The 18,345-nt window shown below is 26.6% G+C and overlaps 1 protein-coding gene across 2 annotated transcripts; it reads left to right on the plus strand.

Moving 5' to 3' along the window:
• Positions 1-2,401: 2,401 nt before the first annotated feature.
• Positions 2,402-15,992, plus strand: Mlc1 (Myosin light chain alkali). Of its 2 annotated transcripts, XR_001344654.2 has the most exons (7): positions 2,403-2,533; positions 4,078-4,105; positions 7,387-7,527; positions 11,274-11,441; positions 12,318-12,404; positions 13,369-13,469; positions 15,734-15,992. XR_001344654.2 is itself a non-coding variant. In XM_014436235.2 (6 exons), exons 1-6 carry the CDS (start codon positions 2,531-2,533, stop codon positions 15,787-15,789), a joined length of 483 nt encoding a protein of 160 aa, XP_014291721.1. In that variant the 5' UTR covers positions 2,402-2,530; the 3' UTR covers positions 15,790-15,992. The 2 variants fall into 2 exon arrangements, 1 of the variants encoding a protein (XP_014291721.1); XM_014436235.2 differs by lacking the exon at positions 13,369-13,469 and having other exon boundaries at positions 2,402-2,533.
• Positions 15,993-18,345: the final 2,353 nt, after the last annotated feature.

The raw sequence follows: 18,345 nt of genomic DNA on the forward strand, positions 1-18,345 counted from the left end.
AGAAACTGCTTGTCGATTCCAACTATTACAACATTTACTAACGGTCTAAACATCCAATTCATTACAAAAGACTGATCTACATGACTATAATAAGGCCTATCTGGACATACGAAGTTAAGCATAGGGACTTCACTAAACCATCAAATTCCTCCCGTACCTAATCCTCACAGCCCAAAGCCCTTCGTAAAATTCTTAATGCTCCTTGCTTTGCCACAAATCAAGTCATCCATCAGGACCTCAGAGTTGTATATGTTGCCGATTTGGCCAGAACCAGATACCAATCCTTTCATAGTAAATTTCCCAACTACCCAAACCCACTTGTTTCTAACCTGGCTTCTCCTTTAATACCTAATAATCCTCCTAGGCTTCTGAAATCTTCTTCTCTAGTAACGTAATTGGAATTCTATCAGTAAGTAGATTCTCTACATGTTTGTATCATGTTATTTTTTAGCAAATTTACTTGTTGTAAATAATTTTATACAGTTGCAAATAACAATAAATAAATTAATAAAAAAAAAAGATTGTCCTTGAGATTGGACTTTTAAGGAAATAAGAATGTTTTGAGACTTTAATTTGTATTCATTTGATTATATTTAAACAATTATAACCAGTCTCAAGAAAGTGAAAAGATTATAAATAAAATAATCTTTATTATTTAAGATAATTATTTATTCTGTTACTTTATTCGTGAGTCAACCCTGCAGGTTTGGGAACCCTCCTGTTGCACTCCCAGCCTCTATAAAGTGGCTACTCTTAATTAGCCATCTCATATGTAACTGCGTATTTTTTTTTTTTTTTTAATGTTTTGTTTATGTCTCGAAAACTATTTGTTCTACAATAAAATAATGTATGTACATAAACATACAATTTCAAAGATAATAAAATTTTCTAAAAAGTTAATATCTCCACATTATTCCATCAATGGCACAATTTAGGCGCCAGAATTTATTCAATTATCTCGAAAATCCGGCCGTACCTTAAAGGTGAATTAACTAAGTGTCATGAAATTATTTATTTAAGTAATTATAAATATTATTTATATTTATGAGCATAGAAGAATTACGCTTAACTGTCCTAATTGGGACCGTAATATGACCCGTTAAGCAGAAGAACCAGTGAATCCGATTTATATAAAAGAATATAACTCAATTAATAATTAAAATCATATATGATGTAAATATTTTTTTTTAAATACAAAAATTAATAGATAAATTATATGTATTATTAGATCAAATTTAAATAATGAAAAAACAATTTCTTTAGATACGTGATTTAATACAAGTTTTCAAGCGATCTTAAAATTTTACGTCAGTTATTTCGTTTTATCTCACCTATTTATTGTTTTCTCGTAAAATACGAACGTATTGTTTTCTCAATACTGACTTTTTCAAGTCAAAAAACAAAAGACAAAAGTGACTTTTTCTTCCACTTTTGGTTATGGCTGCACTTTTTTCAATTTTACATCTTAAGTGTTCCAGCATATTTTTAAAAAATATTATCAATATCTTAATAATTTGGAAATATGACAAACTAAGACGTTATAGGTGGTAATAGCAATAATGAGATAGGCAAATAGGAGGCCACATTTTTATAAAAAAAAATGTTGGACTATTTGTGCAAAATTCTGTATAGAGGAATTTTATTAATCTTGAAAGAATTTTGGAGATATAGCTAATTTAACATATAGACCTGAAATATCGTTACCAGCATTATAATTTCTTATTGTAAGCATTCCTTTTATTTATTTCATAAATTATATATCTAGGTACGCCAATGCTCATGATGCAAGATTCTTATTTGAATAATTGTGAGAAAATAGGAATTTTTGATCTCCCCAAGAAGTATTACGAACTGAATTTCCTCTAACATTTTTTTTTTTAAGATGCTGATATATGAATCTAGAGTATTACATATATTTAGTTATATACAATACAACGAGTAGTGTAAATAAAGAGTATCTTTCTATCTAACTGAAACAAAGTCACTATGTTACATAACCTTTGTATATTCCTCTTTGGTAATGTAACTCAAGCTGAGGGATTAGGTTACAATAAAAAATGATCATTTTTTTATATATCGATTATATAACTAAGCAATAATATTCATTGAACACATGGAACTTTTTAATAGTTAATTTAGAAGGAATCCGGTCACATCTTGCCAAACAGTCACGCCTGAGACCAGAAATAGGCCTGTGTCTATTACAATAGTTCAAATATGACCAGGTTACTCTCGGCCGAGGAGTGGGGATGCGGTTATCGGGTCGCGTTCACTTTAAGGGTATCATCCCCCGATGGTCAAAAAAATGTCGATTAGACGAAGACACGGGAACTTTGCCAGAATTGCAAGGGCATACAGACGAGGAAATTAGGGCAACGAAAGGGTTTCCTGGGGGTGCCAACTTGTGGAGGGGGGGCTCGGAGGGGAAGTGCCCCCACCTGAGAGTGAGTCTTCAAAGATAAAAATATAGACAGGATTCCTCACTTGGGTAGCGACCGGCGTATAGGCACCACAGGCATTTACAAGAGCAATGGTAAGTTGTATACATTCAATAAACTAATCAATTGGAAATCGATTTAGAAATCATAGTCGAAAAGGTGATCAAAATCGAATTAAAAACAAAAATTAAATTTAAAACTTAATAGAATCAGATGTAAACTAGAAAAAATTTATAACTATTTTAAAGTGAAAACTTTCAAAAATAAAAATACATCTTAATAATACTTTATTAGAAGTTACAAAAGACTTTTTTTTTGACACTCCTACAATAAAATATCATTCATCAACTATCATTCAACATCCTTCGTATTTTCCAATGTTTCTATTTTAATACCAATGATTCAAATATTTTTATCACCAATATATGATTTTTTTTTTATTCATATCTTCAAATTTACAACTCTATTTAAACTAAACAATAAGTACCTTTCGGAATCTATAATTATTTGAAAGATTTGAATAATAATTGAAGGTTTTGAGACCAGCTTCTTTTTAGGTAACTCGGGAGGATTAACAGGAATAGAAGGAGCAGGGTTAGAAACTAGTGGGTTTGAGAGTTTAGTATGGAAGGATTGATATCTGGTTGGGGCTAGATCGGCTACATATGGAATATTAAGTTTTTTATTAATGACTTTATTTGACCATTATTATAAAATTAAAATAGTGTTCGGCTATTTCTGTTTATAAGAATAATAATAATCTTTATTTATTCTTGGATTGATCCCTTTAGAATAATTTACAAGCGTCAAAATTAGGCTTTAGAGCCTCAGAGTATATTACAAAATAGAGATGAAATTACAAGATGTCTTAAAATAAAATAATATAATGAATTTAAAAAGATACAAATAAACAACAATAATTAACAGATTATATAAAATAATGTTAAAACAAATAAAATACTGTAATAACTAAAACCAGTGTACAGTCATTAAAATAAAAAAATTATATGGCATACTGATCAATTGAATCACAAGTTATTTTTTAAAGCAACCCCAGTAGAAATAAAAATAGGTTAATTATTAGAAAATTTGTCGTATTCGACTATTTTAAAATTGATAGATGAAGTGGGAGAAAGTATATCAGGTCTTGGCAACTAGGCAGAAAAAGACACAGAGAAAAAAATCTTTTAAAAATAATTTGTTGAAAAGCTACAATAACTTCAATTTAAAAAAAAATTCTCCAATATGTTTTACTAATCAAAACGTATTCATAATCGATACATATTATTCTAAATTATTCAAGTGTTACTAGATCACAGTGAGTCAATTTCCTATGCCTTTTGAATTTCTTTAAAATTAACAGCTTATTTATTGTATATTTATATATTGACTATAGTTTTTATATTAATGTTTCCATTTCCAATAGTAAAACTCATTTAGATTCAATTTATTTACGATCATAATTATTGATTTTTAAAGTATTGATTAATTATTAAATTTTATTATGATTGAATATTTTTATATAAATTTACCAATAAGTTAGTAAAAAAACAAACGAATAAAATTATATAAAATAAGATGATTATTTAGCTATGGATATTTATTATTTAATAATTATATTTTTTGTTTTATTTTTCAGGCTGACGTCAGTGAAAAGGACATCGAAAGTAAGTTCATACTTTTTAAATATTTTTTATTATTTTACATGTTATTATTATTCAACACTATCTAAGAATACTAGAGCCGAACATCACCAATATGGGCCTTGCCGTTGCTGGGCCACTAAATATAGAATGGATTCGAATAACAAACCTTGGCAAATTTCCAACGGAGGCTTTTATTTGCAGTCCTTCTAAGACATTGGAACATATTTAGGGTATCCAGAAGAAAGGATAGGGTGGGGGAAAAATTTTGGTCATCTTAAATTTCATTCTTCAATTGCATTAAAACAAAAATTTAAAAAAAAGAAGAAGACATGTCTTAACGATTCGATTGTGGTCAACAATCGATGATTTTTTGGAGTGCAATTATTTTTACTTACAATCCTAATAAATTAAACAGATATTATTATATTACATCATTATTCCAAATAGCAATGTGGAAAAATTCTACGAAGCATTAAAGTATGATTTAAGTTCATTTTGTTAAAATATGACTACATTTCATTAGTAAAATAATTTATCCGATCTGAAAAAGAAAAAAAAATTCAAAAAAATATCTGAAAATAAAAATAAAACTAAAACAATAATTTTTGAGATGGAAAATCAGAGTTGGTCCAGGGTGGTGTCCCCTCCCCATAAAAAAATATAAAAAATCTGGAATCTATTTTGCTCTTACTATAAAATTCCTATTTTAGAATGCCTTGATTTGAGGATAAAGAATATAAATTTTGTACCTGAAAATAGATACATATATTTTACCCTTATTCATGGATGAACCAGGGTAATTTATTTTATTATTTTAAGATAAATAAATATCGTATCCATAGCAATTTTAGCTATTAGTTCCATAGTTGCCCAATTCTGCCTAAAATAATAAAACTGATTAACGAAGATAACGAAGTCGTAATGCAATTGGGAATTTCGGGTTGTCTCGGTTTTTCTCATCCGAATCGAATGCCACTGTTTTTCCTTTAATTATTCATAAAATTCGTTAATATTTTGTAGTTAACCATCGTTTATTATTGTTAACAATGAGGACTATTTATTTTTTTCAAAAAAACAAAAATTAAAGGTTCTTCTAGGTAAGATTTTTTTTAATTCGTCATTAAATGGGGATAAGACTTATCTGATATTAAATACCATTTAATTCTACATTGACGCGGCGAGTTTAATATAAATCGTGAAAGTCATTTTTGAGAGAAAAAAAAAAATTAAAAATCGTTTCTATAAAGTGGCACTTCCAGTCCATTGATATATGCAAAAACGTTGCTGTCACATACCCGCATTTAATATATAATTTCAGTTTCTTATATTTTATTTATTTATTGATAGGCGGGGATACATACCACTATACTACCAAGAACTACAATATTTAAAAAGAGCCTGAAATTGAAAAACGCCATCAAACCCTCCACCCCCGCCCTCCATGGTAGCCTTACTTATCTGACTTTTCAAACGGACAATTACAGCGAGTAGGTTGATCGATGTACGACATGTCATAATCTCACAAGAGGATATCATAACACTAAAAAAAGGTTATCCTTTCCCGCCGGACCCGCCCCGCTAAACCTCGGAGAGCGACGGGCCTATATCACTTTTGAAATATTAGCTTAAAACGGGAAGGAGAGGCTTTAAGATAGAGAAATATTTAAAAAGCGCCTGAAATTTAAAAACGGCATGGTTGAAGTGTCCTGCCTTATTCTGATACCCATGGGTAGAAGAAGGCAGCACACTTCAACTGACATCATTTTTTTAATTTTTTAATCCTCTTTATTAATAAAATATAAATATAATACTGATTATATGTTACAAAATAATATATAATACATGATACTATTTTTCTTCTTTTGCCTTACGGCAGTATAAGATTAGCAAACATAGTCTGCTGAAGGCGGTTTTACATTTTGTGGCTCTATAGCCGGGGGCTTACAAAGAATGGAGAGGGACCATTCCGGCTGGTGGTAACTGACATCATTGTACCTAAGTATTCTTTATTTTCAATGGAGGATATGAAAAAAAAAAATTTTTTTTGAGCTAGGCTGTTCACAGCCACACACATCATTTTGCATGATTATGTTTTTTTGGACTCAGGCCGCCACAAAACATGTATTTTCTATGAAACTTAAAATTTGAAATTGTTCACGATCGCAATACTTATATATTCCATGTATTGAGAAATATAAAACTTGTAGGCAACTCGTCAAATCACGGTTTTTGGGCACAAGGGTATTTGGGCAAGCATTGGTGCTGCATGCACACATTTGTTCTCAGTATTGTTTCATAACTGTCAATAGAAAAATATTTGTGCTTTCTGAGTTTTAATTAATTAAATAATTTCCCTTACCTACATCAAATCTAGTTTAAGATTGTTTTGAGTTAGGTGTTTATAGTATATATAAGAAGATGGTCGGGGAATGGGGTGGGAATCATCTTATATTTTAAAATTTATTTGTTTAAAAATCTACCAATTCAGTGTAAGTACAGTGTTTTAAATCTTCTCAGTCAGCTTTAGCAATTTATTTTTGATTTAACATAGCCCAAATATATATTATATAATATAACAAATATAAATATATAAAGGCATTATATGTCTGGGTGATTAAATTAAGAAATATTGGATACAAATTCTTGTAAGAAAGTCGAATTTATTATTCATTTCATCAATCATTATTTCATTCTTTTTTTATAATGAAAATAGTTTAAATTAAAGGTAGTAGCTGACAGATATCTGATGTCCACTGTGTTGTCTGAGTGGAGAACACAAGCATCATGAACACTTACATTTGTTTCTTTCTTGGTATATCAAGAATTTGAAGGTATTATGGTTTTTTGACTAGAGGCAAATGTGTGGATCCGGTTTTAGAACTTTTCTAAATTTATAAAACCAGAATACACTCTTAATCCAAGTCATTGAAGCTGGAAAACACTCAATAATTTTTTTTAAAAACACAAAAAATCTCAGTAAAGTTTTTATTAAGGGATAACATATTTTTCTGTCAAAACTAGTCAGTTTTATTTATTTACAATTTATAAGCATTTGAAGTTAATTCACTCAGTAATTAATTAAAGAATTATTGTTTTTATAAACATTGATTCTGATGAATTCAGAATGACTTACACCACTTTGACTCTCAATGGTCACATAATCCCTCAATGGGAATTTTCAATCTGATATCCTAACCATTAACTAACATATCTATAATCATTATTTCTCACACACATATGTATATAAATCAATATTATAATTAGCTCTATAACATGAAATTGATATAAAAATGTTTTGACAGAGGCAAACTTCGCCTTCAACATCTATGACTTCGATGGTGTTGGTACCGTTGACGCCTTCTACCTGGGTCACTGCCTCAGAGCTCTCGGCCTCAACCCCACCCTTGCTCTCATTGAGAAATTGGGTGGAACCAAGAAGAAGGGTAATGTGTTAAAATAATATTTAACTATAACAAAAAAAAATACATATGCAACTAATTTATTTTCCATTGAAAAAATGATGAATGAAATGCCTAAGATCAAAGACCAATAAAGACCTCATAGATATATGAATGAACATTACTCTATTTTCAATGAGATTAGTTGAAATATAATTTTCATTTGTGAAAATGCAGTAAGAGAATAAAGTAGCTATAAATTATTAGTTTTCTCTTAACAATTCAAAAAAAATTTATTAGTACTTAATTATTATTTCTTTTTCAGGAATACATCGTCATTTTTATTTATTTTTTATTTTTCCTTAACACTTTGGGTTTTGTTACCCATTATCTAGTTCTATTGTTCTTGTAATAAAAAAATAATGCACAATCAACAGTTTTTTTTTTATACATTGAATTTCAATAAATAATTTAAAAATAAATTCTAAGTAATTTAAAGATAATTTATTATTTACACAGTTAATTTAATTATTTTATATCAATTTATAAATTTAAAAAGTATTTTTTTAGATTAAGCCAAAATTTAATAGTAATTATTCTGATTTTTTTCTTACCTTAAATTATTTGATGGACATACGTCAATTCATTTAAAAAAAAAATTGCTTATTAAATTGTAAATATAGCTCTATACTTTCTTACTTTTTAATCACAGGTACTTCCTCATTACCTGCCTAAAAATATAACATTTAAAAGCTCTACTCTTATTTAATTTTTGTTATTTAATATTTTTACATATTACTTCAAAACTAATATCAATGTTTTATGTCCATCAATATTGTCTTATTTAAGAGTACTTATTATCTCTACTGATTTAAAATTGTTAAACTAGCTATGTAAACTTATTGAGCTACTGAAATTCAATTTTTTTTTTTTTTTCAACTGTTGATTATGCTTTATTTTTAGTGAAGAAGAATAATAGGAAAAAAAATCCAGAAACGTTTAAATGTGAAGGGTAAATAGAGAATAATTAAAAATGGTAAATTCTTTCTGAAAAAGAAATAATAATAAAATAAGTAACTAGTTCTTAGAAACTAAAAACAAAATAATCTCAACCTGATTGAAAGGGTAAAATAACACAAAAATGAGAACAGCTAATATATTTTTTATTTCAAAACAAACAACGTACATAAAGTTAGGTATCTCACCTGCTAGGGCATGGATTAAATCCAATAGAAAAAGGTGTTTAGATCTCTAAGAGTGTTTTTTTAATTAGTTGGCACATACCCTAAATGTAAACAGCACTTCCTTTTGAATATATGCCAATTAAGAAAAAAAATTGCTATTTCAGGTATTGACTTTTTGTTTTAGGTTCATGTTACTACCCCTTAGTAACACTAGTAGTAGAAAAACCCCTTTAGAGTTCATAAAAGTATAAACTACTATTCCTAGCCCTACAAATAAGACGATATAATAAAATTGGCTCCTTGGTCTTTAAATAGTTGTCATATATGAAGCCTTTAGATAGGAATCTCTCTCTTTGAGAATATAATTAAAGATTCCATATTTTTTTATGATTGGAGTCTTCAAAAACACTAAGAAATTGCGCTGCCCAGTATTAAAATTGTATTAACAGAAAAATTGTTTAATACAATTCAATACAACTTCAACCATGAGTTATTTACCATTATTTAACAACTAGATTATTCTTTTAAGAATTCAAAATTAATAAAATATCTTTCAAAAATCGAAGAAATCATCCCTAAATAATCTTGTGTTGCCAAATTTACAATTCTCAATAAATGTTAAATGTTAATCTCTTTTATCTTAATTACCAAAAATCTTAACTTCAGAGAATTATCATTACAGTTAATATATGAAATAAAAGATTATATTGTTTACCAGGGCTTAACAAATAGCTATTTATCTAAGAACACAATCATAGAACAATAAACAAAGAGTTAAGGAAAAAGAATGCAGTGCTGTCTACATATAGTTATGGAAGATAATTCATATCCATAAGTTGTCAGACATTGTCATACAATACCATATATTAAGGGGAAAAAATGAATGCTCAACCTCATGAAACTAAAACACAACCAATTATCTTTTTATAATTAAAAAAACAAAACAATAAAAATCAAAATTTGTAATATATATTAATCTGAGAAAAAAATGAGCCTTCTCAATATCAAATGTAACAGAAATAATAGATGTGCCAATATTAACTAAATCATTTTTCATATTAAAAAATAACCTCACTGCTACCTTCTTCAAAAGAATACTGAGATTCATATTTTAATCATTTAACCCTTGTGTCAAATAAGCTGTTCAAATTGGCACTAAATAAACATATAACTTAATATATAATCACAAGTAGTAAAAGACTAGAATGTACATAAGAATTTTTCGCAACCAATTAGAGAGATAATAAGCACTTTTATTTTGTACTTTATATTATTTTTTATTGACAAATGAATATTTAGAATATTTATATAATTTTGTTCAGTATAAATATTTTGAAAAAAATATATAAATTAATTTTCTTGTCTATGCTTCTGAATAAAACAAAAATAGGTCAATAGATTTGTAAATAAGCTATAAATCATATCCATTCAAAATAATAAATAACAAAGAAAAGAAATTTTTTCTCTTAATTTTAGTTGAAAAAAAAAAGGTTCAAAAATGGTAATAATTCCATTTCTATTGATCTTATTGAAATTTGTCTCCTTAATGACCATCTCCTTCCAATTAAAAAAAATATGAGGATTTACCTTGTTTTTCAATCTTGGCAGATCTCCTGGGGTCTCGATTAACGTCGCCTTAATTTTTATTTTTCACATTCAAGCAGGAGTTTTGTATCACAACAATGGTATCACCCCTTAAGCTTCTAATTATTGATTATTGATCATATATCAATTCTTAAGATATTGAAGAGATTAAACCATTCAGCAAAGTGAAGGTACTGCCCATGTCACTATGCCAAGAATACATTACAAAAAACATATTTATGGAAATAAGTAGATAATGTAAAAACATATTTATGGAAATAAGTAGATAATGTAAAAACATATTTTGAAAAAATTAATCACAAATCTTCTTATATAAGAAATTTAATATTATGACTGCATTACTATTTACTTTATTTATAAAATATTTTTTTCAAGGGAATAACTTGAAAAAAATAAAGTCTATCCCAAAGTATATCAAACATTGTTAAATTTTTTATCGTTTACAAGGATTATAATAAATAAAATATAAAACAATTTTCTTTTTTTTTTTTATGGTCGAATCTAAATTTACAACTAATAATAATAAAAGAAATTGAATAAAAATCAGAAACAATTTAACAAAATCAGAGTTAAAAAATAAAATTAACAACTATAAAAAGGAATATTATAAATATTCAATTAATAAAACTATTCTAAATTAAATAAATATAAAGCCAAAGTATATTTATATTTGTTGACCATTTTATAAATACTATTAAATTATTATGTTACTCTATCTCAACATTATTATATATTAGGCATTTAAATAATATAGGTTAAAATGTTTCATTCTTTTTTCTATTACATATTTTACACACTTGTTGAACGTTAATTTTGATGATAGTATTATTAAGTAACATCTCCATCATGTATTTGCTTCATAGTTTCATCTGCATCAACAATATGGTGTGTTTGAAATTTTCTAGAATTGACAAATACTGAGAGACCTGTGGATTAATTACTATTTTAATTTTTAAAAAGTAAATTTATTTAATTACTAAATTATTTTTAATTATTTTCCAGGAGAAAAGACCCTGACCGTTGAAGAATTCCTCCCAATCTTCTCCCAAGCCAGGAAGGACAAGGACACAGGTGTCTATGAAGACTTTGTTGAATGTATGAAGCTCTATGACAAGGCTGAGAACGGTTTGATGGTTGGTGCTGAGCTTCACCACATTCTCCTCACTCTTGGTATGAACTTTATACATAAATTAAAATCATAGAAAAACATATTAGATACATAGAACATTATACGTAGGTTAGTATCCAGTAATGCTTAAAAAAAACTCTACAAAAAACCTTCAAAATGTCAATTAACTGAAACTTAAAGTCTGTTTATTATAAGAATGTTTTCAAATTGAAATTGTAAAGAATTATTAGCAGTAATGAAAGTTTTGAATCCAAATTTATTTAAAATAAAACTATTTCTAAAAAATCTTCAAAATGCCAATTAACTGAAACTTAAAGTCTGTTTATTGTGAAAATTGTTTTTAAATTAAAATATTATTTAGCTTCAAATATATCTTTGACTATGATGATTAAAAATAAATAGACAATAATTAACCATTCAAGCAAATTAACTGATCTTGCCTAAACTATAAATTAAAATTTAACCCAAGTAAATCTTAAGACATAAATTTTATGGAGCTCTGATCACATCTAATAATTTAAATGTGATCCATATATTCATTAATTCAGCCCATATCTCTTGATATAAATTTGTAAATACCTTGGTTTGATACTGAACATATCTCTCACATTCACAGAACATGTTAATAAGAAAAAAGATAATATTCCAATCAAGAGGAAATCATAACACACAAAAAAAACAATTCTTTGCCGCCAGACCCGTCCCACTAAGACCTCCAGGGAGCGATGGTCCTACATCACTTTTAAAATGTTTGCTTAAAATGGGAAGAGGAGACTTTAAAATTGTTTTTATATGTTAAATTTATAAAAATGTAGAATCCAAACATATATAAATAATCATTGTTTAATTGCAGTTTTACAAATTTGTTAATTAAACTTTATATATTTATATTAAAAAATTGTATTACATAATTTTAGGTGAGAAACTGAATGATGAGGAATGCAATGAAGTCCTCAAGGACTGCTTGGACCCTGAAGATGAAGATGGAATGATCCCTTATGTTCGTAAGTATCTTAAAATAAAACTCATTCAATAAATGAATTAGAAATGAATCAAGTATCATATAATATAAGTATAGTATAATAGTTTAGTTTTCCCAAGGAATGAAAATTATTATGTGACGTTGCTTGATGAAAAAACAAAAGAACCTATTTTGAATGATGAATGATCATAGCACAGTTAAAAACCTTTTCTGTCCTGTTAGTTACTCTTATGCATTTTTAATATGTATTGTATTTAACTTCCATAGAAAACCCGATCCAAAAGTGTTATTCTTCAAGATTAGAGAAATAGATATATTTCAATAACACAAGTTAGTTGATGAGAATTAAAATTTATAATTTTAAATTAATTTCCAAGTTAATATACCTAAAATATAGTTATTTAAAAAATTTAATTTTGTAGAACTTTAAATTTTAATCTTTTTACCATAATTTAGCAATTCATGCATTAAAACTTAAATAAACATGAATACTGAAATTATCTTTTCTTTTTAACCAATTCAATTTTTGAGGTCCCTTGCAAACCATTATTTTTATCTATGAATTGAATTGAATTGAATTTGATTTTCATAAATGATAGTAAATAAAAATTAACAACAAACAAATCTCAAAAAATAAACTCTAAACAAAATCTATTAAATATAATTTGTAATTTGATTAGATAAATATATAATTTATACTTGTCCCTAATCTATGGATTCTGTTAGTTATGGATAAATAGATTAGAGAGTAATATGTAGCCTACATTCTATGGATTAGTCTTAGTGTCTTTATACAAGAAGGTTTTTATATGTAATTGTTTTGATTTTATATTGTAATGTTTACAATACTATGTTTTATATGATTTTTAATTATTGTAGGTCATAGAATGCAATGAATGAATGTGTTATTTTACTGCCTTGATATTAGAGAATGTTTTTTCCCTGCAAGCTAGAATAGTTTCCTCTAATTATTTTTTCAATTTCAGCATTCCTCAAGAAGATGACCACCATTGAAAAATGGTGAACTAAATAAAACGTGAAAATCCAAAATATATCAATTTACAGCATATATGTTTTACTACATTTCGTAAGTTAAATAATAAGATAAAAAAAATATTGCTTCAAGATAACCTTCAGAGCTAATATTATTTGCTTCTTTTTTTTTTTCTCCTAAACATGGCTTTTTTAATTTACTGCTTATGTGCTAAAGCTATTTTTAAAATTATATATTTCCACACAAATTATCAATTTACTCACTTTAATGTCAAAAATCTTTATCTTTTTCATTTTTTGAAACTCTTGTAATTTAAACAAACTGTATAAATGTAATACAATTTGTTGTCAAACTTTTCTTGTTTGAATGGTAATAATACATTTGCATTATTACATATTAATAATACATGGAAATTCAGGTATTTATATGCTTCAAATTAGAAACCAATGAAGTTTTAGTTTTTAAATTTCCAGCTTTACATATACATATAATACATACATAAATCTATGCTATAAGGATTTAAAAGTTTATTTTAATTATATTATTTCAAAATTTTTTGAGACAAGGTAATTATTTATTTAATAAATCAAAAATTAGTATCCAATGCTGTCTCAACACTTTATTTTTTCATTAGTCCAACGTTTCGGCCCTTCCAGCCATCTTCAAGGACATCTAAATATTTAACAGCTTATATTATATCTTCATTTTTAAACATTTACAGTTTTGTATTGAAGGTATGTTATATTATATAGTGAATAATGATGTTGTTGTAAATGTTTAAAAATGAAGATATAATATAAGCTGTTAAATATTTAGATGTCCTTGAAGATGGCTGGAAGGGCCGAAACGTTGGACTAATGAAAAAATAAAGTGTTGAGACAGTATTGGATACTAATTTTTGATTTATTAAATAAATTAAAAGTTTATGTTACTCTAAAACCATAAAAATGACTAATTTTACTTTACTTTATTCCTGGATCATTCCATTTTTAGAAAGATCTAATGTCAAATAAAATATTTTTAATTGATTTTCAAAAATTAAGAATAAATACGTTTTGATACTTCATATAATAAATAGATGCATAATACAGAAATATTAACTAGAAATTTTCGATAATTAGATCCACTTTTAATTAATATATACTTTTTTACTCAAATTATATTGTAATATAATTATGATATCCACACTAGATAGATAATATTACATAAACTAATAAAAATATTAAAGACATTTATATTCATTCATAAATAACAAGCAAAACCATGAAGTAGACAGAACAGACATGAAAAATGTCACAATTTTCAAATTTTGTAGAAAAAAAAAACCAACACAAATAATACAAAATAAATAATTAATGAAATAAATAAAAAAAATTTAGATTATCATTTTCATAGGTAACCCAGTATCCTCTGTTCACCATGTAAAGAAATATTAATGGAAATTCTTCTTTCTTTATTTATAATGAACATAAAATCATCCAAAATGTACTATTCTTATATCACACAAAAAATACTTTAATTTAATATTTAATGATTAAAAAATTAACTCAATTCTCTTTTCAATAAGCTATATTTTCATTAATCTATTTTTAATTTTAACTTGCTTATACTTAATCGGTGTGTAATATAACTAATTCAGTAAGGAAATTTTAATATTGACTTCAGTGCTTTTTATTTTATTTATTTTTTTCTAACTTAACCAATTTAAATTTTTTTTTTTTGTTTATTAGTGATATTTGTTATATTTGTTGCCCTGGTCAGGAAATGGTTGTCGAAAATTCAATTCAGTTTCTTAAAATTTTAATTTAAATTGGTAATTATAAGAATATAGAAATTTTACATGTTGATATTTTCCAACCAATTTTTGTTCCCAGGGCATTTATACTTCAAGTTTAAAAGATTAGTTTATTATTTAATTATGTTTTCTATTGGCAGAACATAGTTGACCGCATGAAATAAATTGTAGGGGAACAGTCTGGGTGCTTGTTAATAATGGTACAAAATAGCAAAAAAAACTATTTAACAAAATATTGCAGGGCTTTGTGAGGGCTGATGCTATAAGTCTCAGTCTCAAACCATTTAGCATCAGGATCAGCCATGATAAAATCCTGTAAAGTAGGGCAAAATGTTGATTACCATTAAACAGTTTTTTTAATATTTTGTATCTTTACTGACTGCCACTGGACTATTTTCCTACAAACGAATTATGTTTTCCTTTAAGGCTCAGATATGTTATTATAATTAAGTTATTTATTTACTGTTTCCATATTGTTATATTAACTTATCTAGAAACAAATAGTTGAAAACGTTTTTCTATCACTATAATACAATTAATAATTTAAAAAAATATTTTTCAGCATTTTTGGCCAAGGTGTGCGAGCTGCCTGTGCCAAAGAACATCTCTCCTTTTTAAACATAAAAAAATATTTATTTGTCAACATCAAATATAATCCAATGGAGGCTTTTATTGACAACGAAATACGACCAGTTGATTGGCTGAACATCTGCCATAGCACCATAGGATAAAAGCATACTAAATAATATACAAAGATTTCTAAATAATGTAAAGATAATTGTAAGATTTAATAAAAATCATGCTGAGAGCTGTTTGTAAAAGTAGTTTTCCCTTTTATGTCCTACTGAACCACTAATTAATATAAGCTCAATATTATCAATAAGTATTATTTTTTTACTTTTCTAAATATATTATCAATCTATTTTATAAAAAAGTTTTTATTGATGGTTGTGTAATATTTTAGTTTACATATAAGGTGGAATAATTAATATGGATCATAAAAAATTGAGTTTAACTGATGAAGAACATACTTTGTGAAAAAATTGTATTTTTGTTTGTTCTATGTAAATAGTGTAATACATGAATGGTGTGTGATTTTCACTTCAGATATGCAGATATAATATTCAATTGAATATTACTACAATTAATAAGAATTAAATGACATTGATGACCAAGAAAGTTTTTCACTGTTAAATAAAATAGAACAAACATACAATCTTGTAAAAAAAAGATAAGAAAGAAAACAAAAAATTTAAGTCCTTGGAAACTATTTTTTCTTCCTATATAATTCTTTTACCAGTGCCTAAGATATGAAGCCTGAGATGGTTTATGGGTTGTTTCAACAATTTCACAATTTTAGAGTAATTTCTAAAAATAAAATAAAAAATCTTTTGTATGCAGTAGTCGCTAAAAATGTGCTATTTATGGGATATATGTATTTTAAGCAAGGACTGAAACTTTCTATTACTTTTTATTTCAAAAGAGTTTCCATTACAAATTAAATATTATTTTTGTTAAATAATAATTATAATTTCAACAAAATTGTTGTATTTTAAAATTTTCAATATAACTCAATTACAAAATTTTCTCATATTTTGTTTAATAAGTTTTGATAAAAAAAATTGAATACTTTTTAGCAATTTTGATTTTTACTAGTAAAGATTTTTTTAATAAAATTTATTTATTGATATTTACAACTGTATAAAAAATATATACAATAAGTAAATTTAATGTTAGTTATAAATTGGCATGATACATGTAGAGAATCTACCCGTTGATAGAACTCTAATAACATTTCTAGAGGAGAAGATCTCTAGGCCATCTACTTTTCAGACACCTAGGAGGATTATCAGGTAATGAAGGAGATGTCAAATTAGAAACAAGTGGGCTTACCCAAAGTCACCTGGCTAGAAAGTTTATCATGGAAGGATTGGTATCTAGTTCTGACCAAATCAGCAACATATGGAACATCAAGGTCCCGAGGAATGAACTGATTTGTGACAAAGTAACGAGCATTAAGGATTTTATGAAGTATATTGGATTGGATAAAAGAGAAATAAGATGGTTTAGTGAAGCCACAAAGCTGAACTCCACAAGTCTAGATAGGCCTCGTTATAGTTATATAAATGAGTCTCTTGTAATTAGTTGGAAGTTTAGACCGTTTGTCTAGTAAGTGTTGTAATATTTGGAATCCATGAGAGTTTCCTGTCTTTTCAGTCTTGCATGAGGATTCCAAGTCAGTCGTTTATCCAGATGTAGACCAAGGTAACAGATCTGTTTGACAGGAATAAGTGGGGTATTATTAAAGGATAATGTAGTGCAGGAAGTTATGGGTTTTCGACAAAGGTGATTTGGTGGGATTTATTTAAATTTATTTTAATCCTCCAGTTTTGCCATCATTCTTCAAGGGTAGTGATGTGGGATTTTTGAGGGTTAGTTATGTTGCTAAGTTAAAGTATATAAAGCCTTAAATAATAGTGTTGTTGCATTAATAATGACTGTTAATGTTAGAATGAGAACTGTCATATAGTTTTAATTAATCAAAACTATTAAAAGAAAACATAAATAAAAACTTGAAAGCAAAAAAATTTAAGTATTATCAATTTTAATTTTTAATTTTTGTATTTCATCAGAATTGTTTTGATTGAATTATTTTTTTTTTGTTTAAGTTTGTTTTATTTCAATTATAATATTTTTTTATAATTTATTTTCCTTTTATTTTATAGACGAGAATCCAAGTGAATTTATTAAACTTAATTCTGAAATATGAGAAGGAGAAGGTTGGGGTGCGATCAATGTAGAACAAAAATAAGTAAGAAATTATTTATTAGTGCCAACATTTTGGCCATAATTTCTAGCCTTCATCAGGGCTAAGAACAAGAAACAAGATAAAAACCAATGAATAAAAGAATATATTGAATAATTAGAAAATAACTAACATTATGGATACATAAATAGTGTTGATAGACATGAATAGTTTAAGTATTATAAGAGGATAAAGGCTGTAGGTGAAGAGTAATATTAAAATTAAGTAGTAGGAAAGATAAAATAATGGATAAAAATAAAATAATGGAATAAGTGGGAATTATTTTATTATCTGTTCTTCCAGCCTTTATCTTCTTATAATACTTAAACTATTCATATCTGTCAACACTATTTATGTATCCATAATGT

The sequence above is a fragment of the Halyomorpha halys genome, unplaced genomic scaffold, assembly GCF_000696795.3.
Source record: "Halyomorpha halys isolate HHAL.00 unplaced genomic scaffold, Hhal_1.1 Scaffold1836.1, whole genome shotgun sequence".
NCBI lineage: Eukaryota > Metazoa > Arthropoda > Insecta > Hemiptera > Pentatomidae > Halyomorpha > Halyomorpha halys.

What these genes read in the sequence shown, in the direction of transcription:
- Mlc1 (XM_014436235.2), top strand. An exon ending in CAGTGAAAAGGACATCGAAA is followed by an intron (nt 4,106 to 7,386) that starts GTAAGTTCATAC and finishes ATGTTTTGACAG; the next exon opens with AGGCAAACTTCGCCTTCAAC. An exon ending in GGGTGGAACCAAGAAGAAGG is followed by an intron (nt 7,528 to 11,273) that starts GTAATGTGTTAA and finishes ATTATTTTCCAG; the next exon opens with GAGAAAAGACCCTGACCGTT.